This window comes from Danio aesculapii, chromosome 9, assembly GCF_903798145.1.
Source record: "Danio aesculapii chromosome 9, fDanAes4.1, whole genome shotgun sequence".
Classification (NCBI taxonomy): domain Eukaryota; kingdom Metazoa; phylum Chordata; class Actinopteri; order Cypriniformes; family Danionidae; genus Danio; species Danio aesculapii.
The window spans coordinates 39,332,267-39,356,121 of NC_079443.1; the positions used below are offsets into that span (position 1 = coordinate 39,332,267).

The window sequence follows — 23,855 nt, forward strand, 5'->3', positions numbered from 1 at the left end:
GTGAAACTGCCTTTGTTAGCATTTGAGGCAACGCACCGGTGTGCGGGAGATGCAGAGTAAAAGCCATTCTCCCAGATCAACAGTTAGATTTGCTTCTTATACCCTGAGCAAAGCATTGTCAAACATTGGTGAAAACCAACCCCCAAATCCATCTGAACATGAAAGGAGGAGATAAAGTGGGGGAGACATACATAGACATTAATTCTCCTCAGGCCATGACTCTACAATAGTACAGATTGTAAATTGAAATACATCAATGTCTTTGTTAATTTCATCACTACAATGCTGAAGTCATAAACTGTCAAATGACACCAAACTTGACAAAGTTATATGAAAGAAGATCACTAGCTGATGAATTGTGTATGGTAAAAAGCACATGGTTATTGTAAGCAAATGGCAAAAATGTGTATTGGAGATGTGATGGATTCTGCTACGCCATATGACCCATCCCGTGCTTGGAATGTCTCAGTAGTCCTTCATAACAAGAAAGGAATAGCATATATTTTCTCAACTTACAGTACTATAAGAAATGCTTTTCTTACTTTGAATTTTTGTTTTGTTTCTAGTCCAAATATCAAAAACAAGATCATTTTACTAACCCCACTGGCAGATATTTTTGCTCGTTTTAAAGAAAAATCTCACTTAGTTTTGAATGATTTTCTCTGAAAGTGAAAACAATACAATGTTTTTGCCTTGTTTCTCGTCCAAATATCAAAAAAAAAGTCTTAGATCAAATAAAAATATTAAGTAAGAAAAGCATTTTTTTCCATTGTGATTTAATCAATTTTTTGTACCTTAATGCTTTTAGACTCATCAGATAAACTATAGAGGTATTCAAACCATCTGGTGGTATTCATGTCGCATTAATTATCGCAATAATCACAATAATTCTAATTATTATGTGATTTTTATTATAAGTTTAAAGGCTAGACTCTGAACGGAACACAAATATTATTCAATTATTTCTTCCCTCATCTTTAGGGACAGTTAACCCAAAAATAATTTATGCATCCTCTGCTTTTTTAAATTCTTTGAGCTGTTGAACACAAACTCATAAAGGTTTGGAGCCACTTGAATAAATGACGAGTAAATCATTATCACTTTAGCAGGCATGATTTGTTATGAATGGTTTGTTTGCAGTACACTCTGTAAGCTTGTCAGGATTATTACATAATCGGTGCATTGTGAGGATCTGATTTAATCGTTGTGCACATTAACTCGAACACATTCCAGTCCAAACAACTAGACACTAAAAAAGTATTTTGACATTTTTCAAATTTTGCATAATATTTTAATGATTTAAAACGTCCATCAGTGATATAAAGTAGGACAAAAAAGCTGAATAAAGTATCAGAAAATGTATAATATTTCTTTGCAAAGCTTTTTAGAATACCATGGTTTTTATGAATAATCCTAATTCCACTTGAATAAATGAATGCTTAACAATTGTGTATAAACTGACGTGTTATTCGCAGTTATCAGTGGGACATTTAATTGAACAAAACTGCAGGACAAGCACTAGTGTGCTGTAAGAATCAGGCCACAGATTTATCCTGTAGCTCCTTCCTGTTCAGAAATATTGGTGTGCCACCCCTTCCTCTCAGACTGCTGGAATGTGTTAACATCCTCTCATTTTTGACTTTCAGAGTCCTTCACAGTTGATTCATCTATGTGTGAATTATCTTACAGATGCGTTCCAAAACTAAAACCTGCTTTAAACATTTCTCCAAAATGGTTGCCATCACGTTTGACAATAAATAATGTCTTATAGTTCAACCAAAAATCTTGTCTACTCTCCCTCAGGTGGTTTTAAAGATTTATGAATTTCTTTGTTCTGTTGAACACAATAAGACATTTTGAAGAATGTTAGAAACAAGCAGCAATTGACATGCATAGTAGGAAAAACAAAACATTCTATGGAACTCAATGGCTGCTGCTTATTTTGAGCATTCATTAAGGGGCTGTTGACACAGAATGCGCCTTGCGTATTTTGAAGTGCTGAAGATTTTCAACTTTCACGTGCAGCGCATCTTATCACTGTCAGGTCCAAAAGCAGTGGACCAATTAGAAGAGCTAGGAGGTGGGGCAATTCGTTGCGAGCTTCTGTTTATAGCAAAGATGCATTTGGTGTGAATGAGCCCTTAGGATCACCATTCTTAGTTAGGATGGGGGATTGTACTAAGTAAAACATGCAGGTTGGCATGATATTATGATCACAGATATAGCTAATTAGTAATTGGTGATGAAATGAAGTCCCTTGGGAAAAGTAAACGTAAGCTTTCCCTTGTTTTCTCAGGAAGACGTTGTATCCTGTGTTGATACTTCTTATGTGCTCTGTCAGATATGATTAATCAGCTTGACATTTGTGTTAACTTCTGAATAGGTCTGTACGATATTCTTTCAACATCGATATTGCAATGTAGCCACATTGCAGGATGTGCAATGTTGAGTTTATATTTTGTGATTATAGTTGAGCTAGAGCTGTAGATCAGAAAACATGACATTTTGTGGAGTCACTGCAGAGTTCAACTTTAAGGCTGTTTTTAAGCCCTCTGGCTGTGTGAATTTAAAACATTCAGGCATAAGAAATTGTAACGTTAATAAAGATTTATTTTATTATTTATACAATGAATAAATACTATACATTGTTATTGTACATATTATTATTCAATTTCTGTACCTGAAACCTGTTTGACTCTCCTGAAAACAATAAAGCACTCTTAATTCACTTTTATCCTTGCTCTGTTGTATTTATCTATGCTTTTAAATTGTTTTATTATGTTTAAAGCATGATTCACACCCAGAATAATCCCAAACAGTGTTAACTAATGATTTTTCCCCCCAAATAGCTATTAATTTGCAACATTGTGCAGCCCTGTATCTGAACATGCTCTAAGAGACACATCTGATAGATTACAAAGGGATTTCTTAAAGAGAGATAGTTCACCCAAAATGGCAAAACAAATTTACTGGCAAGTTTACGTTCCATAAAGTGGTTCCACAAAAGACGAAACTTTGAAGAATGTTGGAAACTGGTAGCCATTGACATTAAAAAGTAGGAAAAAATGTCAATAGTTGTCACTGGCTACTTGATTCCAACATTCTTCATCAATTGAGCAGAATTATACATTAAACCGAACTTACAAAACTCAAACAGCTTTGAAACAAGTCAAGGATAAGTAATTGGTTAATTTACTTTTTTTTTTTTTTTTTTGAACTAGCTATCCCTTAAAGTCCATTAACCCAGAATGAGTCTACTTCATAAATGTAATTTTTGCATTTCCAGACTGATTATGACTGGTCTTTGTGACAAGGAGTTCTGCGAGTAAAAATATTTGAAAAAAGCTTGCTCAAGGTTGCTTGTGTCCCCTATACAGATAAGAACTTTGATGACGAGGACTCAGTGGATGGGGGCAGGTCCTCCTCCTCTTCCTCTTCCAAGGGCTTCTCCAGCAGCAGGAGAGGAGGCAGCATGGGCTCAATGAGACGACCCAGTTCTGCCTCTGGATCCAGGGCTGCAGGTAAGAGCACAGTTACTACAGCTCACTGCTTTCTCTGAGAAGCATGCCAAATAAGGAGAAATGTAATTGTCTTCAGAAAGATTATGTTGAACATCTTGTACTGTAGTTTAGCTGAGTGGAAGGAGAATGGTGAGAAATGAGTGGAAATGCATAAGCGCTGTGATGGCTGGTGAAGAGGCAGCACTGCAGATTTCTACATTATATAACAGTCTTTGATGAATTCAACTCTGATTTTCATGTTACACGCATCTTACTTACGTGGTGGGTTTAAATAGAAGGCACACACACATGCATATGGATTTAAGACAAAAATGAATACATAACACAAAATTCTGTCATACAGATATGTATGTATATATATATATATATATATATATATATATATGTATATATATATGTATATATATATATGTATATATATATATATATATATATATATATATATATATATATATATATATATATATATATATATATATATATATATATATATTTATATATATATATATATATATATATATATATAAAAATACATGCATACATACATGCATACATACATGCATACATACATACATACATACATACATACATTTATGGCAAATGGCTAGTAACGTTGGAAAACTACATATATATATATGTATGTATATGTATATTACTAGCCACAATTTTGTTGTTGAGAAAATATATATTACATGCATAAAATTTGACTTTGACATGCTAAATTTACTTGATTTAGATTTAGTGTTTTTCCACATGCCTCCTCGTTCATTTCACTTTTTTGTGTTGTGTATGAGCTTTCTCAATGAGCATGAGCAAATGGGTTGAGGTTTCATAGCATCACATTGCAATTAGTGTTATTTCACATGACTTTTCAGGGCTCAACACTAAAGATTTATTTCCCCAATTTTATCACAATTTTCTCTGACCACACCAAAAATAAATAATTATTCATAGCCACTTTTTTAAATAATGTGTCAAAACAAGCAACAGACTTTTTAATTCAACAATTTTTTTTTTCTTAAACAAAAAACAATTGACATTTAAAAAAAAATTGTTGCCATGTATCTACAATAATGGCTAGGTCTCTCAGATCACCAGTTAACTACACATAAATGTGGAGTTAATCTCCTATTAAAGCAAAGTCATTTTAAAAATGATAATTAAACCATTAGCAAAAATAACTGTAAGCAAAAGAAAGCAAAAAAACATAGGCCTACCATGTGTGACAATGAAAAAATTATCGAGTACATATGGTTAGACCAATAATAATCTGTTCAAAGAAAAGTGGCAACTGGTGTTGGTTGCAACCAGATATTTTTAAAAACATCTGGAGCTCTTGAGAGGAGCAAGACTGTGAGTGCACGAGCATTGCTTTTTGTCTAGTCTATTTTAAAGAGAACCAAACGCAGCATGGCTGCTTCGCGCCAGGAAACAGAAGCGTGAACGCTTTTTAAACGGTGATATCCTCTCATTCGGTATTCCCCTGCTTTCTTTTGCTAGCGCGAACACTATTTTTGTCAGTCGTGCTGCTTCTTTGTTTTAAGATCACATTTGCACGCATATTGGGCCATCCTTAGTGTCGAACCCTGCTTTTAGGAAAACTACCTATTAAATTTTTACTTAAATTATTTTCAACCAGCCACAGTAGATTTTCTTTGGCGTTAAAACCAGCTAAATCCACCTCTGCTTTTGTTGCAAAAAAAATCTTAACTTGGTCTTTCGTGAAATGGAGTTGACATTTAATGTATGAATGCATGCTACACTTCCGACTGTACATTGTGTTTTCTTTTTCTTATAACTCACAGTTTTGAGTTTTGAGGTAAGGGACTCAAACTTCATCTTTTAAAATCGAAAGCGGAATAAAACTCCTCATAAAGCCGGCGTATCAGCACGCTGCTACATTAAAAACATATGATTCGATTCGTTCTGATTGGTTCATTCGATATAACGGCTTTTGCTGTCAAAGGCAAGTGGCATTTAGCGGCTTTTGCAAACAAACTGTTATTTCGGAGTACGCTGGCACTGCGATTTAGATGATTTGAAGCAAAACTATTTGTTCAACATGTACTACGTGCCTAAAGCATTTACTCAATGCCATTATCTAATTTTTGGAAGAAGTGGCGTTTAGCGGCTTTTGCGTCTCAACTCTTCTCATACATATATATATATATATATAAATTAATTAAAGCAAGATTTATTTGTATAAAGTATTTCATTGAGACATACTTAAATGCTTTTAGGTATTTTTAAAATTAATTTCTGAATATTAGGGATGCATCACGTTTTCCACTGAAAATTACTCGTCAAAAATGGCATTTTTAGTTTTTGTCCGAAAAACATCTTTTTATTTTATTAACTTGTTATTGAGTTTAAATTAAAAACTTTTTCTTCCAAAATAATATTGTTTAATAAAATAATAAATAATTATTGCAAAGTATTTTTTGGCTTTGGTTTTTGTCAAATGCATCTAGAATTTTAAGTTACAGCCCAGAATTTTCATACTGCTGCATTTTTACATAATATAGCATAATATTTATGCTTATAACTATTAACTAATGAACGTTTATATTGTTTGAGCTATTATAATGTGTTATAATTATTAATTCATTTATTAATGATTGTAATTCATAATAATAAGCATTATTTATTTATAAGTATTAATTGGTATATTATTCAGTAAATTGTATTCAAATTATCAGTAGATTTAGTTTATTTTTTAATTTTTTACATTTGGTATCAAAGTTGTTTAATTATTTTAATTATTCAAATCAGTTTTAATGAAGTGAATGTGACCCCACAGGGAAAGATGGTGCCAGTGCAGGAGCTGTGGATGAAGAGGATTTTATCAAGGCTTTTGAAGATGTACCTGCAGTGCAGGTAATGTATCTTAAATTGAAAATGCCATTCTGTTTCCTCCTTCCATTTAAGTAATAAATAATCATGTTCTTCATGTTCAGATATATTCCAGTAAGGACTTGGAGGATTCCTTAAATAAGATTCGTGAAGTTCTGTCTGATGACAAGCAAGACTGGGAGCACCGCGTCACTGCTGTAAGTTAATGCAAATTTACATTCACCAGCTTAAAGTTTGTGTCTTCAGCATTTCATTAAATGAACTTTTTATTTCACGTGTTCAGCTGAAGAAAGTGCGCTCACTGCTTCTGGCTGGTGCGACTGAACATGAGGGTTTCATTCAACAGCTACGACTTTTAGAAGGTGCCTTCAAGATGTCGGCTAAAGATCTTCGGTCGCAAGTGGTTCGAGAGGCCTGCATCACATTAGGGTATAAAGAAACTCGTCTTTACCTCTTTGTTGAAAATGAAGTGTGACAACCACATCCAAAATTACAGCTTGTTTACAGTCAGTTGGTTGGAAGCCATATTTTGATGTGTTGTAATCAAAGACACACTTCAACAGCAAGGCCAATTTATCACAAATTCAGTCTCAAAGGCACTTTATCACACTCTGCTGTGAGTTCTGTTTCAAATATCATCAGGTTACAGCTTTTAATAGTGCTGTTTAGAGGGGTAGATGAAGCTGTTGTGCAGGTCTCTGTGATTGAGCACGGCTCTTTAATTATTTTGGCTCTTAATGTGTTTCTAATGAAGTGTAACAGAGCTGACTGAAGCGTGCAGGACAGCTCCTCTGCTAAAGTGCAGCCGCTTGATGGATATCTAAACAACTTCCATGTCTTAATGTCACCCAAATTTGATTCATTTCCATCTAGACCTGAAGTTTACGCATCTTCATATTTGTGTCTTGTTGATTGGTGGGTTTTGCCGTCTCTCAGACATCTGTCTTTATTGCTGGGGAATAAATTTGATCATGGGGCTGAAAGCATCATGCCGACGCTGCTCAACTTGGTGCCCAATAGCGCCAAAATTATGGCCACATCTGGAGTGGCTGTCATCCGTCTCATCTTACGAGTGAGTTCTATTTTTTTATTTTTATGCACAATAACGCTAAAACCCAGTGAACTGTCTGCTGTCTACATATTCAGCAGCTACTAACAAAGTACTGTATGAAACTAATTTACATTGACACATTTCTCACCTTACTTGAGATAACTCAGTTTTACTAGCATGTTTTGTTAACAACACAGTAACTTAATAATTACTTTTATTAAAGGATTGTTTACTTAATCAGTGTTGGGCAGTAGTTAGCTTAACTAGTTTAACTACATTTCTCAGTAGCGTGGTGGTAGCGTCGCTACTTTATAAATCCAATGGCTTTTCAGTAGCAAAGCTATTTTTTTAGTCAAGTAGCGCAGTAACGTCCACACAAGCTACATTTGGCAGTGACAGCACCAACATTCACGGAGCTGTGAGGCCGGTGTCAAGCCGATGAAGGTAAATCTATATGATGGCGAGAATGGCGAAATTTTAATTAATTTATTTTATTTTTATTTTTTTCTTCTTTCTGCTTTACGATGGTTGACAACAAACTTTTTGGTGCGGTACTGCCACCTCTTGGTCTGGTCGGTGACATCGCAAATCAATCATTGGGCTGACACGAGAAACTTGCTTAATAGAAAGATGACTGGGAGAGGAGTTTATATATATATATATATATATATATATATATATATATATATATATATATATATATATATATATATATATATATATATATATATATATATATATATATATATATAGTTTACTGTAGTAAAGGCTAAAGTATACTATGGTAGTTACTATTATTTTGTGATAGTTATTAATGATGATAATGTATTCACTATACATTACTATACTATTTTAAAATGGTAACACCTGGTTTTATTGGATTTTTTTGTTTTTGCTGTTATATACTATATATACTATATTTGTTTCTGTTTGGTACAGCATATTATTTACAGTAAATTACTGAACTGAAAAGTTATGCCTCATATGATTCAGTTTTCATGATGACAGTTTTATTGATCACTAAGATATGACTGACTTGGATTTAAGTTTCTTCGATTTAAAAATGAAAGTTGCAAAAATAGCTTAAATGTAGCTAAGCTACTTTGCAAAGTAGCTTTTAGCTTAGCTTGCTACATTTACTAGGGTGTAGCTTTTAGTGTAATTAAGCTACATTTTAAGTAGTGTAGCTAATAGCTTAGCTCACTACATTTTTCCAGTAGCTTGCCCAACACTGTATTTAATAATCCCTTTTAGTCAGCAAAGACACCATTCATTTGAACAAAACTGACATTAAACTTTACATCAAAAGAGTCTAAAGCGCCATTCATGTTTTTCACAAAGACACAAATAAGCAAAGCAACTTCTTCAGGACTGATATTATCATATCGGAATGGTTTCGGAAGCATGTAGCAGCTTTATAAATTAGTAATAACTGGTAATTTTCACAGTAATGCTGTTTTTACTTCATTTTTTACCAATTACATGCATAATTTTGTCGTCTTTTTTGATACTATACTCATTTTATTTTTTATTGTTTTTTATTTAAAATATTTTTTAATTGTATTTTTTAAATTATTTTTTTTCTTTTATTATTTTATTTTATAAAAATTTTATTTAGCATTTTTTAAATTGTATTTTTATTTATTATTTTATTCTTATTTTATTTTATATATTTGTTTTTTGATAGCATATTTAAATTTTTATTTTTATATATTTGTTTATTTAGTAGCATATTTAAAATTGTATTTTTTATTATTATTATTTTATATAATTTTTTATTTAATAACATTTTTTAAATTGTATTTATTATTATTATTATTATTATTATTATTATTATTTTATATAGTTTATTTAATAACATTTTTATTGTATTTTTTATTTTTTATTTTATTTTATTTATTTTGTATAATTATTTTTTAATGACATTTTTTTATTGTATTTTTAATTATTTTTAAAATTATTTTATTTTTTATTTTATATAATTTTTAATACAATTTTTTAAATATTATTTATATATATATATATATATATATATATATATATATATATATATATATATATATATATATATATATATATATATATATATATATATATATATACATATATATATACATATAAATTTTATTTTATTTTAATACCAACATTTAATAATGCACATTTCTGTCTTCCTCAGCATACACACTTCCCTCGCCTTATCCCAATCATCACCAGCAACTGCACTTCTAAATCTGTGGCTGTTCGACGGTAAGCTAAACATCCCTGACAGAAGTTTGTCTTTATATGCAAATCTTTGTCATTGTTTTAATGATTAAAAAGGTATTGTCTCCTAATAAAAAGCATCTTCATTTTCACTTATCAGACGATGTTACGAGTTTTTAGAACTGTTATTGCAAGAATGGCAGACACACACTCTAGAGAGGTAAGTGAAAAAGTATCTATTAATTTGTATTGATAATGAAGACATTAGTTATTCTGAAGATGGCATTTTCAGGTTTTGTCCGAAAGAGAAAAAGGACTTTTTATTTTAATAACTTCAGTTAAATTTAAAAAGTCTTAGCCAAGTGCATTTAGAATTTTCAGTTTCAACCTAGAATTTTCATTTCTGTGCATTTTTACTATAATTTTTTTTGCTTTTGAATATTTATGCTTGTCAATAACTAATGTATATTAATAATAACATTAAGTATTAAAATATTTTATTTAATTTAATAAATTATATTGATGAATTTGTATTGATAATGAAGACATTAGTTATTCTAAAATATGTTTTGCTCAGGATGCATCTCAAAAAACTTGGTAAGCACATGAATTTGTGTTTACTTCTCCTCGAGAGCAGCCCCTCCCCTTTCCTGACATTTAACTGGTGAAAACATGTATTACTTATCAAAGCTCGGCTGAACGGGCAACTGATGATTCTTTTTCGTGGGTTGAATTGATGAGCCAGGGATGGTGTGGCAACCATGCGTCCCAGTCGTTTCCATGGCAATATAGCCAGGGGCTCTTTTATAAGGCGGTCTGGACTCCCCTTATCCTTTCTTTCCAACTGTGCTGCTGTGAAAAAAGCTTTGCCGTCTGGTCCAGAAAGTTTCAAAGGAGACGAAGTGAATTGACTGTTGCATCTGAAACCGCATTCATCATGTTTCCCTACTATCCCAGGCATGTGGCGGTTCTCACTGAGACCATCAAAAAGGGGATCCATGATGCTGACTCAGAGGCCAGATCTGTGGCCAGAAAGTAAGTCTGTTTGCCTCTTATTTTTTGTATGTTCTCTGTTTTTTTTTGTTTTTTTGTATAATATAATATAATACAACAGTATATTTTTGTATATTCTTCTTTTGTCTATTGTACAGTCTTTGGTTAGATATTAAACGAAGAGTATTTTGAGAGATTCACGCATTTATCAATAAATATATTTATTATTAAATATATTTATTACTAAATGTATTATTTGTCTTTGGTTAGATATTAAATGAACAGTATTTTGAGAGGTCCATGCATTTATCAATAAATATATTTATTATTAAATATTTTATTAAATATAAATTATGCATTTAGCACTTGTGTGAGGTTTGGCTATTTTTAGGCTTTTCTGTAAGAGTTATCTTTCCGTTTTCTAGGTGTTATTGGGGATTCCATGGCCATTACAGTCGGGAGGCGGAGCACCTCTTTCAGGCGTTGGAGTCGACCTATCAGAAGGCTCTCCAGTCTCACCTGAAGAGTTCGGACAGTATAGTGTCTCTACCGCAGTCTGACCGCTCCTCCTCAAGCTCACAGGAGAGCCTCAAGTGAGACATGCACATCTTACCACCATGCATTTGTTGATGCAGCTTTAGCAATTATGTAGATGTTAAATTCATGCATTTGTGTTTTTGATTGTCAAACACCCATGCATACACACACACATGCATTGAAAAAAAATTCTGCATTAGATTTAGTAAATTTATTTAAGTGCTGCAAACAATGTATACAGGCTGAATTTAAACAAATGAATTTAATTTAGTAATGTTCAACTTAATGTGTTTAAGTTCAGCCCATATAGACCATTTCAATGTGGTGATGTCATTGGCCCTTGAGCATTTCCTGCTTGTTATCATACTATTTCATAACTGTAGCAAAAGACAATTTAATCCTATTTTCACGTTAAAACAGCCATCATAGCATTATTCATCAATATCAATATCATCAAAGTTGTTCGCAGCCACTTATCTTTAAAAATATTTTGGTTAATCCAATGAATAGTTTTTTTTTCTTTCAAAAATTTTGACTTGGTAAGATTTAATTACTTATTTGTTAATTACTTTTTTTCAATTAGATTAAAGTTTGGCATGATGCATTTATTTAATCAGAATGGACAGTAAACTCATTATCTACCTTAAACATGATTTATTGTTTAATTAACAACTGCCATTTTGGACTTAACTAATCACAGAATCATGTAAAAAATGTGTCACAGTTTCATGTAAGGCTGCATTTACACTGCACATCTTTATGGTCAAATCCGATTTTGTGACTATATCTGATTTTTTTGACGACCCGCTTACATCATCTTTTAAACATGACTCGTATCCGATTGTCTGCATTTACACTGGACTCGGCAAAGATGCAATGACCAGGAAAAAAAGAGCAGGCGCTGACTAACATCTGATAATTAAAGAGTGCTCTTTTCTCCATTTCTGTATTTAATCTGTTCGCAGGTTTTCATTTTTTAAATTATATTTGACAAGTTGTTTTACAGCAGTTTATGGCAGAAAAGTTTTAATTTGGCCATCTTTTAATCTAGGCTTTTTTAAACAAGCATCTTAATGTCAATTCCATAGTGTGATTTATGCATGTGATGTATGCAACGTTTTAAGTTTTAAGTTTTGTTTGCGTGGCAGACGTTGCGCTCTCTCTTTCTCCCTCTCGTTAGCATTCTTAAATACTTGTGCTACATGACAATATAAAAGCTTTTTTATTCTAATATATGAGATTTAAGGTTTGGGGCTCTGCTAAAGTCTGTTCTGAAATGAAAGCGTTAGAGTCGACATCATTTGCAAGGGTTTTTAATGACGCGCAAGGCACATTGACAGGTGAAAATCCGATATTCTTGCTTACACTGCAGACACAAGAACACGGATCATATAAATTTATTCTATAAATTTATAGGATCCTATAAATTTCCACATATGAACAAGGCCTGAATCTGATTTGAGTAAATCGGAATCCATCTGATTTTTTTTCTGCTTACACGTACATGGGCCATATACGATCTATGCCACATAGAAGAAAGAATTCGGAATTGGATCACTTGAACCATGCAGTGTAAATGCAGCCTAAAAGTTGCAGCAGATTAATTGTTGCACATCGATTTTGAAGGATTATTTGAAACTAAAGACAATTCAGCTTTGCGCAGGAATGAAGATGCAGATGAGACTTCAAGTGAGACATACACATATTCCCACCTTACATTTGTTGATGCATCTTTAGGAATTATGTAGATGTTATATTCATGCATTTGGATTTTCAAACACGCATGCATACACACACACACACACACACACACACACACACACACACACACACACACACACACACACACACACACACACATTGAAAAAAGAAGTGTCACAGTTTTATCTAAAAGTTACAGCAGAATAATTATCGAACATCGATTGTAATAATAAGAGCTGTTTCTTTAAATACCGGCTTATCATAGTAGGATGATTTGTGAAGGATTATGTAAAAACTAAAGACAATTCAGCTTTGCACATTAATAAACTATGTTAAACTATATAAATACAGCCTTGGCCAGCTGAAGAGACTTCCTTAAACAATTTAAATCTGCCCGACCACAATCTTTTGAATGCTAGACTTTGAATGTATATTTAAATATTCTGTATTTATATATTCTCCAATATAATATTACTTACAATATAAACAGTTGACAGAGAAGAGATCAAGCTCCCGTAATGCAAACTGCATAAATAAACAGAAAGCACCTCTAAATGGCAAGCTACAGCAACTGTTAATTTAAAAATAACAATAACACTTTTTTTCTTTAATGTGTATAAATTTGGCATTTTATTTTTTTCTTTGCATGGTCTCGTTGGTGTTTGCCAACTGAAACCATCAAAAGCTGTGAGCTCTTGCTGTCTGTGTTTGAAGCTGGTGCAATATTTGCCAGCTGGCTGTTTTAGCAGATGCACAGATTGATGATTGTGCATCTTTACATGTGGAGTCTGCTGGATATGAAGCAATGATCTCATCTGATCACAGTATGTTGTTGTTGAGAGGCAGTGAGATCATCTTGCATTAGCATCAGTGTGATGAGTGACAGCTCTAATGATCACAATCTGCTGTTGGATTTTGTACACGAATAAACACTACTTAGAATTAATTACAAAAATGCCGAGAAAGGATATAAAACGTTACCTCACGAACATGCCTGGGCCACAGAGTGAGAGAGAGAGAGAGTGTTTAGCTTTCATGTTCTCAATAGCTGTTGTACTTCCTTGTCAGTGAAAGACTGTTCAGCAAACTCATAAGCATCGTCAATCGTGCACAGGTATCTTCTTTTTAAGTAGTTAGGTAGTAAGCTACCGCCATATAATGCAAATGTAATAAATGACATCAGTATGTAATAACCGTTTATGATTATTACTGAACCAATACCGAATTGTTCGCGTCTCCATCGCGGTGTATCGAAGAAACTAATAATTTTGACACCCCTAATTTTCACTCGGAGACTGCTTGTAAATTTGACACAGTTGCAACGAAGGAATGAACTGTTCAAGTGTTAAATTGTGCTCTTTTTATTTATTTATTTTTGCAGTGTATTAGCAGATGTTGTTGTTAATCTTTGAGCCAGTTTCTTTCAGTGAATTGTTTCAGAGCTGAGATCACTTAATGTTCACTGATAGTCTTAATATTTTTTAGCAAACTTTTAATTATTCAAGTAATTTTGTTTATTCCCATTGTTTATTGTTGTTTAGAAGGAAACTAATGAGTTGATTTAGGGGGGGGGGGTGTCAATGTTACTGTTTTAGTTAAAAGTCTGCTACAACCAAAATGTAAAAACAAATTGAAAATTACCAATAGACTACTAATAACTAATTAGTTAAATTTAATAACTTCACTGTTGCTGAAATAGTTTTTTATTTTTAATCTTTTTCCAGTCGACCGCTGTCAGTAAAGACAGTCATTGGCGGCCCTGTTACAAGAAGTAAGTAAATCCTGACTATTTTTTTTTCCTTGTTTGGCTCATGTAAGCTGAATAAAAATGTTGGCATATCTGTATCTCTTAAATGCCACTTTTGCACAATATTGTTTCTATCTTATGTAAAAGTACTTGTATAGTTTGTCTTAGGTTATGTGTAAAGTTAAGTATTTATAGTATATGTATAGTTAGATTACCGCTTGCATCCAGTGGTGTTTACATATTTATGATTACATTTAGTTATGTAGCACCTTGCTCCTTGCGAGACACATTTTCTACACTGTTATGTTCACAAATCACAATCAGAATGCTTTATTAGTCCCAGTGAGGAAGTGCTTTCTTACAGGTCCTACCTTGAAATAGATATTTATTACAGATAAAGGTGAAAATAAAAATAAAGTATAGAAAAGGCATAGACATCCATATATAAAGGAAAAGACATCCAAAATGGACAAGCTTTACAATATACATAAACAGGGGTTGGACAATGAAACTGTAACTGTGGCCAATTTAGTGTTGGAGGTTTCATGGCTAGTGTGGTTTGATGAATATGAAAGTGAAGTTGAACATCTCCCATGGCCTGCACAGTCACCTGAACCTATTATTATTGAGCCACTTTTTTCCTTCATCAGCATTACATAGTGACCTGGCCACTATTCTGCAAGAAGAATGGCTCAAAATCTCTCTGGTCACTGTACAGGTCTAGTGTCTGTCATTCCCAAGATGAATTGATGCTGTAAAGGCTGCAAAAGGAGGGAGGCCTTACACCATACTGATGAATTATTGTGCTCTTAAACCAGGCGTTTCCATTTTATCGTCCAACCCCTGTATGTAGCAGAATGACAATAAAACTCAACTTGACTTCACGTTATCTCCTGCCTCAGGTAAAGTGATCGGCTCTCGGGTATCCTCATCGTCTGGTTCTCTCCAGCGCTCTCGCAGTGACATTGACGTGAACGCAGCCTCCAGTGCCAAATCTCGCATGTCCACCGCAACCTCACCGTCCCCTTTCAGCGCCGCTGCAGCCCTGCCACCAGGCTCCTACGCCTCTCTGGGTAAGACCTCAGCACACTCCATTCATCTTTTCTCCTCTTTCATCCTTAATTAGGAATTTTAATAAAATAGCCATAAAATCAGTGGCTTTTATGGCTGCGGTGGCCCATTAATAAAACTGATGGGCACCATAGACGCTATTAAGCTGCTCTGTGATGAGGAACAAACGATGAGTGTGGGCCACGGATCTTCTAAAACGGATTTGTTTTGCCTTTAGCTTTTTTTCTTTCTTTTTTTAAAGAAAGTTTAGTTTAGTTATTATAAGAGAGAGAATTAATATGCTAATGTGATCTGATTCTGATTGGATTCAGAGATCAGAGATTTGAGACCACTGGATCCGGTGGCAACAATACCCGACTTGGCCTACACAAAATCTGCATATTATTTTTAGCCCATCTTTAATCTCTTTATTTACTTATGTAAATATGTAAGTGTTTATTTTATTTATTAATATAATAATATTATTGAATAATATCCAAATGTTTGTATGACTTGTGTACAATAAAGTTTATAAAGTAATATTTTGTCTTTTAGTAGATATAGGCTGTTATATGCAAGACTTACTTTGTTTACCAAGCAAGTGGTTCTAATAGGCTAAATGCACACAGACTTTTAATTTTCAGCCAGGCAGCCCAAGAGCTTTCTGTAAACTGTCATTCCATTACTTATTTAGATCTGATTTCTTTAAATATCAGCGATCTTCACAGCCTGTTAGATATACGATATGAAGTAGGTCTCAGACCGGACAAGAGGCGCTGTATTAAATTCCATTTCCCCCCACCATGTCTTTAAAATATGACGGTTTATTTTACCCCAGTATTTTCAATGGAATTTCTGCGCTAGCCTGTTGCTTCTAACGGCGCTAGTGGTCTTTTATCTCTTTTTACGCTTGAACAACTAAATGAATGCTTAAGTCTATTTAACTGTATATTTTGAAATTACATTACAAAATCGATGTTGTGAAGGAACCTTGTGAACCTGTTATTTACAGTTTATATAAATGCACACACATAAATGTGAATGTACTTTAAAGTATTTATATATTTATAAATAATTTTATGTTATATGTACACTACCAGTCAAAAGTTTGGGCTCAGTTTTATTCCATGTTTTGATTTTAAAGAAAAATTATTCTGTTCATCAAGGCGGCATTTATTATGTAAAATGTAAAAAAAAAAATTGTTAAATTGTTAAATATTTATACAAAATTTTAAGGAACTGCTTTCTTTTTGTGTTTAGTTTCAAATGAAGTTATTACTCCAGTCATTGCTTTTATTACTATAACCATTAATAATAATGATAATAATAATAATCATCATCGTCATCAACATAATTAATATTAGAGTGATTTCTGAAGGATCATGTGACTCTGAAGACTGGAGTAATGAAAATTCATCTTTAAAATCACTGGAATAAATTATTAAATTATAAACTACTTTTGAACAGTTCTTTTATAGTGCAATAACATTTCACAGTTTTACAATTTGTGCTGTATTATATTGATGAAATAAATGCAGCCTTGGTGAGCAGGAGAAGTTTATTTTAAAAACATTTAAAAATCCTACTCACCCCAGAATTTTGACTGGAACCATAAATATTTTATATACATATATTTATATTATATTTGTATATTATTTATTGTTTATAAATAATAAATCTACACCGCACATAGAAAATTGTGTAAACACAAACATATATTTTGTATGCGATTGGGTGTGATTAATTGTAAAGCAGCACAGTGACATGTAATATTAGTCATTTAAAAGGTTTTTTTGACAGTAGTTTGAGTCAGGGACTTAGCAACTGGGGGGGATAAGGGGAATACATCCCCCCCCTCACTTTTAGAGACAGTCCATTTAGAAACAGGTGATTAATAAGTTTATGAACACAGTTTATGAATACAGTTGCCCAGCCCAACTTTTAAAATGTCCGCTACGCCCCTGGCTTGAGTAGCAGGAGAATGAGCAGGGATGCAGATTTATATGTATTTTCATTCACAAAAACAATACCATCTGTAAAAATTGTAACAGTCTCACCTTTTGTACATTAGTTGATCCTCAAGCATAAGTATATTAACCTCATTACCATAGTAAACAGTAGCCTGAATTAATGATAACAATGAAATCTAATATGACTTTGAAAAAATTAAATAATTATATTACCTTATTCCTTAAAGGTCTTTATTTTTTTAGTTTTTTGTTTTGAAATCATTTATAAATGTAACTTTAGTTACATTGGTTTTGCTGCCTCTTATTAAAATCAGTAAGCTACACATTTTACTCACAAGTTCTCTCTATAAAACACACTTTTTTTTGTGGCTTATTTCTTCATTTATCTTTTGGTTTTCTCATTGCAGAAAAGCAAGTTTTTTAGTGCATAAGTCCTCACAAGATCTATTTAATTATTCATTTCAGGAAAATATACTCTCTTGATTACTTTCTTTATACACCAAGCAGAACTCGACACCTAACATTTGACCAGTAACACCCTGTTACTTTTGTCTGTATAATCTTCTCTCTTCCCTTTTTTCCCCCAAATCCCATGACTCATTATAAATGATCAAAGAGATTTTATTTCCTTACTTGCAGTCAAACTCTGTAGCTCCCGTGTGCTTCCATGCAAGGCCTGTTTCTGAGCAGATCCCTGTCTTCCACGCTTCCATGGGCTTAACTGACTCTAACCTCTGCCTCTTATGCCTCTCCTCTCCTCCACCCTGCACTCCTCCCCTGCTTTTGTTTTTGTGCTTTTTGCCCCAAAGATGGTGCTCCTGGTAAAATAGATGGTAAGATGTATATGTATGTATGTATGTATGTGTGTGTGTGTGTGTGTGTGTGAATGTCCACCCTCTGTGTTGTCAGAGGGATTCAAGCAATGTTATTTTGTCCACTTTGTCAATTAACAACTTTACACCTGGAGATTTGATTATCCTGGTGGTCTGCATGACCTGTTTGCATGATATATCCCCCCTCCACAACTAAAAATGACAGTAGTTTAGAAAAATAGAAATGTTCAATTAAAGGGAAAGTTCTTTTCAGCCATTATTTACGCACCCTTTACTTGTTCCAAACCAGTTAGAATGTTTTTCGTTCTGTTAAACACAAAGAAGATATTTTGAAGAATGTCGGAAACCTGTAACCATTGACTTCCATAGTTTGTGTTCAACAGAAGAAAGAATTTCTATCACTTTTTAGGTGAACACTCCCTTTAATATTGTCTGTTATGTGTTAGTTGTGTGACATGTTATGTGTCATGTCTTAAGGAAAGCGGTTGAAAATCATTGCATAAATGTTTAGGAAAGTGTGGTATTTGTTTCGTGTATCGTGTTTAGTTGGCATAAAACATACAAAATTTGAAATTTTGCACTTTATTTTTGTTTCCACTTACACTTTGTGACCAGTAAAATAATATATATATATACACTATCTGACAAAAGTCTTGTCGTCAATTCCAGTTGTAAGAGCAAGAAATAATAACTTGACTTCTAGTTGATCATTTGGCAGAAGGTAGATTTTTCAGATGAATCATCTGTTGTACTGCATACCAACCATCACAAACACTGCAGAAGACCTATTGGAACCTGCATGGACCCAAGATTATCAAAGAAATCAGTCAAGTTTGGGCAAGGAAAATCATTGTTTGTGGTTACATACAGAATGGGGCATGCGGGAGATCTGCAGAGTGGATGGCAACATCAACAGCCTGAGGCATCAAGACATTTGTGCTGCCCATTACATTACAAACCACAGAAGAGGGCAAATTCTTCTGCAGGATAGTGCTCCTTCTCATACTTCAGCCTCCACATCAAAGTTCCTGAAAGCAAAGAAGGTCAAGGTGCTTTAGGATTGGCCAGCCCAGTCACAAGACATAAACATTATTGGGCATGTTCAGGGTAAGATAGAGGAGGAGGCATTGAAGATGAATCCAAAGAATCTTGAATGCTGGGAGTCCTGCAAGATCGCTTTCTTTGCCATTCCAGATGACTATTAATAAGTTATTTGTCATTGTAGAGATGTATGGATGCAGTCCTCCAAGCTCATGAGAGTCATTCACAATATTAATTCTTTTTCCACTGCACCATGACTTTATATTCTATACTGTGCATTATTTCTGTTAAGTGACAAGACTTTTGTCTAAGCAAAGTCAGACCTTACTGTCCTAGTTAAATAATAAAAAATCAACGCATGATCATATTTTATTTTGGAAAAATAAGCATAATCTAGAGGCCTTTGCCTTTCATATATAAGCCACTTCTAATACCAAATGATCAACTAGAAGTCAAGTTATTATTTGTTGTTTCTAAAACCTGGATAGGCAAGAAGACTTTTGTCAGGTAGTATATTATGTAAGTACTCAACAGTAATTATTATTACTATTTGCTATATCCATCAAAACTTTATTTATTTGATTAAAAAATATCATTTAATTAAAATTAAAATAAATAATAATTTTGTGTAAAATGATTGCACTTTAAAATGACTCTTTTAAGTTTAATGTATTAAAACAGTAAATTATTCCAATGCTTGCTATGTTAGATTTGTAGCAGCCATTAATCCTTTAATGTTCATTTGATTAGATTTTTTTGATCATTTTGATTTATAGATCTACATTTTACAAGTATTATTTGAGCTCATGTTTATTTCACTGCAAAATGAAATGGCAAAACCAATTCAACTTTTCATTGCTTTCCAACTAGATAAGTAAAATAAAAGCCATGCAAGTCACCTATTGGTCAGTCTATTTGGATTGTTTTCATTAGGGAAACCTCTTTGTTTGTCCTCAGTATCCCTGTCCTCTAATTGTTGTTGGTAAAACCTTTGAGTCAGTCTCTCCATTTATCAGTGACTGTAAATCTCTCTTTCCTCTCAGGCTTTTGTTTTACATGATCTCACGCTCACGCTGTTTTTCACCCACAGGTCGTGTTCGGACCAGAAGGCAGAGCTCAGGGAGTGCGGTGAACGCCAACAGCACTGTGACAGACAGCCGTGGCCGAAGCAGAGCTAAAGTCGTGTCTCAGTCCCAGCGTAAGTGTCTGTGTAGGGCTTTGATGACATCTGTTAATGTTACATCCAGTGAAAGATTTCAGCTGTATGCTTTCTTTATTTTTCCTCCCGAGCTAAAACATAGTATAGTTTATAAACTACCATGTTTATACTTGTAAATATTTGTATGTTTTATAAACAGAGCAGTGTTAATGTTAGTTATTAACATTGGCAAACATTATTAGATGACTCTCTGTAATATTTTTTATTCTGATTACTTTCATAACGATCTACTGTCATGAAGAATATTTCTATATAATTAAACTGTATATTTAAATATCTGTATAAGCCAGACAACCAATACAACTATGCTAGTTTCATGTCTCTCATATCACTATATCAATTCATCATTTAAGCCTGATCAATTGTTTTTTATGTTGCATTAAAACAATAATTAAGCTTACAAACTTTTATTGCCATAATATAGATAGATAGATAGATAGATAGATAGATAGATAGATAGATAGATAGATAGATAGATAGATAGATAGATAGATAGATAGATAGATAGATAGATAGATAGATAGATAGATAGATAGATAGATAGATAGATAGATAGATGGATGGATGGATGGATGGATGGATGGATGGATAGAGAGATAGATCTAGAGATAGATAGATGGATGGATAAATGAATATAGAGATAGATGGATGGATATAGAGATGGATGGATGGATAATTGGATGGATATACTGTAGAGATGGATGGATAGATAGATAGGTGGATGGATGGATGAATAAATAGATGGATATAGATCTAGATAGATAGATGGATATAGATCTGGATGGGTGTATGAACCGATCTAGATGGATGGATGGATAGATGGATAGGTGAATATAGATCTAGATAAATAGTTAGATGGATATAGCTTGAATGTAGATGGATGTAGATCTAGATAGATGGATGGATATAGAGCTAGATAGATGAATGAATTGATGGGTGGATGGATGGGTTGACAAAGTAATGACAACAAATGTATTTGTTACTTTAACTTATTTTAATAAGTTATTCGGGTTTCAACTAAATTTAAGTTAGACAAGTTTTTTCGTCACTGTGATTGAGATAATGGGTAGTTTGATTCTACTAAAAGATTATCTATATAATTCAAAATATTGCCCAATTAGTATCTAAATAAATGTGGGTGATACATTGCACAATAATAAGCTGCCAGTTATTTTCCCACAAGATAAACCTCAAATACATTTGTTTGGCACCACTGTCATCTTTCTTTATTTTTTTCTGTTGACTTCATATTTAATTTTTTCACAACCCAGTTGGCATCCTGCTAAACATGGAGTTTATTCCAAAAATGTGTAAATGTGTAGATTTAAGTTGCTAAAGCATGATTAAACAACATCTTGCCTGATGCATGCTGGGTAACCATGCGTCACATCAAGCGTCTTTTGTAACTGGCTACTTTTCACCTGTTCGTTGCCTCGCCTCCATACACAAGGATCCAGATCAGCTAACACAACTAGTGGTAAGAGCTCCTGTTCATCAGAATAAAGCTGCTTTAATACCTTCCAGATGAACCCTGCATGAGTCACATGTCTACCATCATGTTGCATGTCCTGTTCTAGATTAATCATACCTTTTTTGTTTCAAATAGAGGTCAGCAGTTATGACAGATTACATTATTTTTGCTTTAATGTATGTCTGCTTTAATGTATTTAATTAATGTAATCTATGTTTATAGACGTGTCGGTCGCTTGTATTATGCCACCTTACTGTGAATGTGAAGATTAGTCTGTTTTCCCTGTAGCTCAAAAAAACTTGGATCCAAGTTTACCGTGTTTGTCCGCCTCAGTCTGTATTTCATCAGAGAGTTGAGCTCTCGTCTTCATTTTTCAATTTTCATATATGCATTTCATTTTTTTATTTTATTTTTTTTGGTGGTGGTGGCGGGGGGTGATTTTGATGATCTAAACTCTAAGGTCATTTGAATAAAGGAGGGCTTGTAGCAAACAAAGAAATACAAGCTTAGTTTTACTTCTTGCACTATTGTGGTACTTATTTTGATTAGTTCATTTTTTAAAACATTTTATTAACATTTAATAACATTTAATTCATTCATTTTTCTATTTTATGTTGTTTTCTTGGCTTAAAAAGTCTGAAAGTAAAAATCTGTTCTTAAATTTGTTGAAATTTTCATTATTAATATGATATGTTAATGTATATTACAGTTTTGTGTTTTTTAAAAAGTCTGGTTACAACACTGACTTTAAAAATACAATAATATGCAAATAATATTTATTTATTTATTTATTTTTGTTGTGGTTCATCTTTTTTTTAATAATTTAAAATGGATAGTTCACCCAAAACTGAAAATCACCTCACAAATTTACTCTTCCTCGTGTGGTTTTTATGAGCTTTTTAAAAATAAGATATTTTTTAAAATGCTGGTTAATGGCACCCATTGACTTTCTTAGTATAAAAAATCACTATGAAAGTCAATGGGCACCAGCATTAACCATCATTCTTCAAAATATCTTCTTTTGTGTTCAATAAAAGAAAGAAACTCATATAGGCTTTGAACAAGGTAGGGAATGGTGAGTGAATGATGACTGCAAGGGCGTAGAATTGGCATGGACGGAGGGGACGTGTCCCCACCAATATCCACCAATTACTAAAATGTCCCCATCAAAATTTTAATCACCTTCAATATAAAATAATGCTCCATCAACCCTTAGTAACCCCAATAATACAATAATATAAAATGGTTAATTTGTAACACATGCCTCTCTAAATTGGGACATGCTTCATTAATTGTTATTTGTATTATTAGGTGCTTAAAGCCTTTATTTATCTTTTAAAAGCACAATTTTTTTTTATGCGTGCGCTCTGTATGTCCTCACCAATGTCAAGGGCAAATCTACACCCTTGGATGACAGAGTTTTTTGGGTGAACTATCCCTTTAAATTTTGTATAAAAGTTATAATATTAAGATTATAAATAGTCTTTTCACATCCTTACTTTGTCAAGTCATTAATTATGTAACGTTATTAATAATGCTATTTTTATCTGTTTTAAAATTTAACAATCAAGGCAGTGGTAAATTCATCAAATTATGGAGAAGAACATTATTACCATCATGTAAACATATGTGCAGTAAAATATTTAAGAGGTTCATTCCAGTGCTT

At 33.0% G+C, this 23,855-nt stretch overlaps 1 protein-coding gene across 3 annotated transcripts in view; it reads left to right on the forward strand.

The window, feature by feature from the left end:
* Nucleotides 1-23,855, forward strand: part of clasp1a (cytoplasmic linker associated protein 1a) — a 130,976-nt gene that overhangs the window by 67,196 nt on the left and 39,925 nt on the right. For 2 of the 3 annotated variants that reach the window (XM_056465664.1, XM_056465665.1), the window contains exons 9-20: nucleotides 3,378-3,521; nucleotides 6,322-6,398; nucleotides 6,479-6,571; nucleotides 6,658-6,803; nucleotides 7,311-7,446; nucleotides 9,602-9,672; nucleotides 9,788-9,847; nucleotides 10,585-10,662; nucleotides 11,046-11,213; nucleotides 14,583-14,629; nucleotides 15,508-15,678; nucleotides 20,590-20,697. In XM_056465664.1, the coding sequence (XP_056321639.1) occupies nucleotides 3,378-3,521; nucleotides 6,322-6,398; nucleotides 6,479-6,571; nucleotides 6,658-6,803; nucleotides 7,311-7,446; nucleotides 9,602-9,672; nucleotides 9,788-9,847; nucleotides 10,585-10,662; nucleotides 11,046-11,213; nucleotides 14,583-14,629; nucleotides 15,508-15,678; nucleotides 20,590-20,697 (1,299 nt within the window). Of the gene's footprint in view, nucleotides 1-3,377; nucleotides 3,522-6,321; nucleotides 6,399-6,478; nucleotides 6,572-6,657; nucleotides 6,804-7,310; nucleotides 7,447-9,601; nucleotides 9,673-9,787; nucleotides 9,848-10,584; nucleotides 10,663-11,045; nucleotides 11,214-14,582; nucleotides 14,630-15,507; nucleotides 15,679-18,434; nucleotides 18,459-20,589; nucleotides 20,698-23,855 lie in introns of all 3 variants that reach the window. The other variant, XM_056465662.1, reaches the window with a different exon arrangement.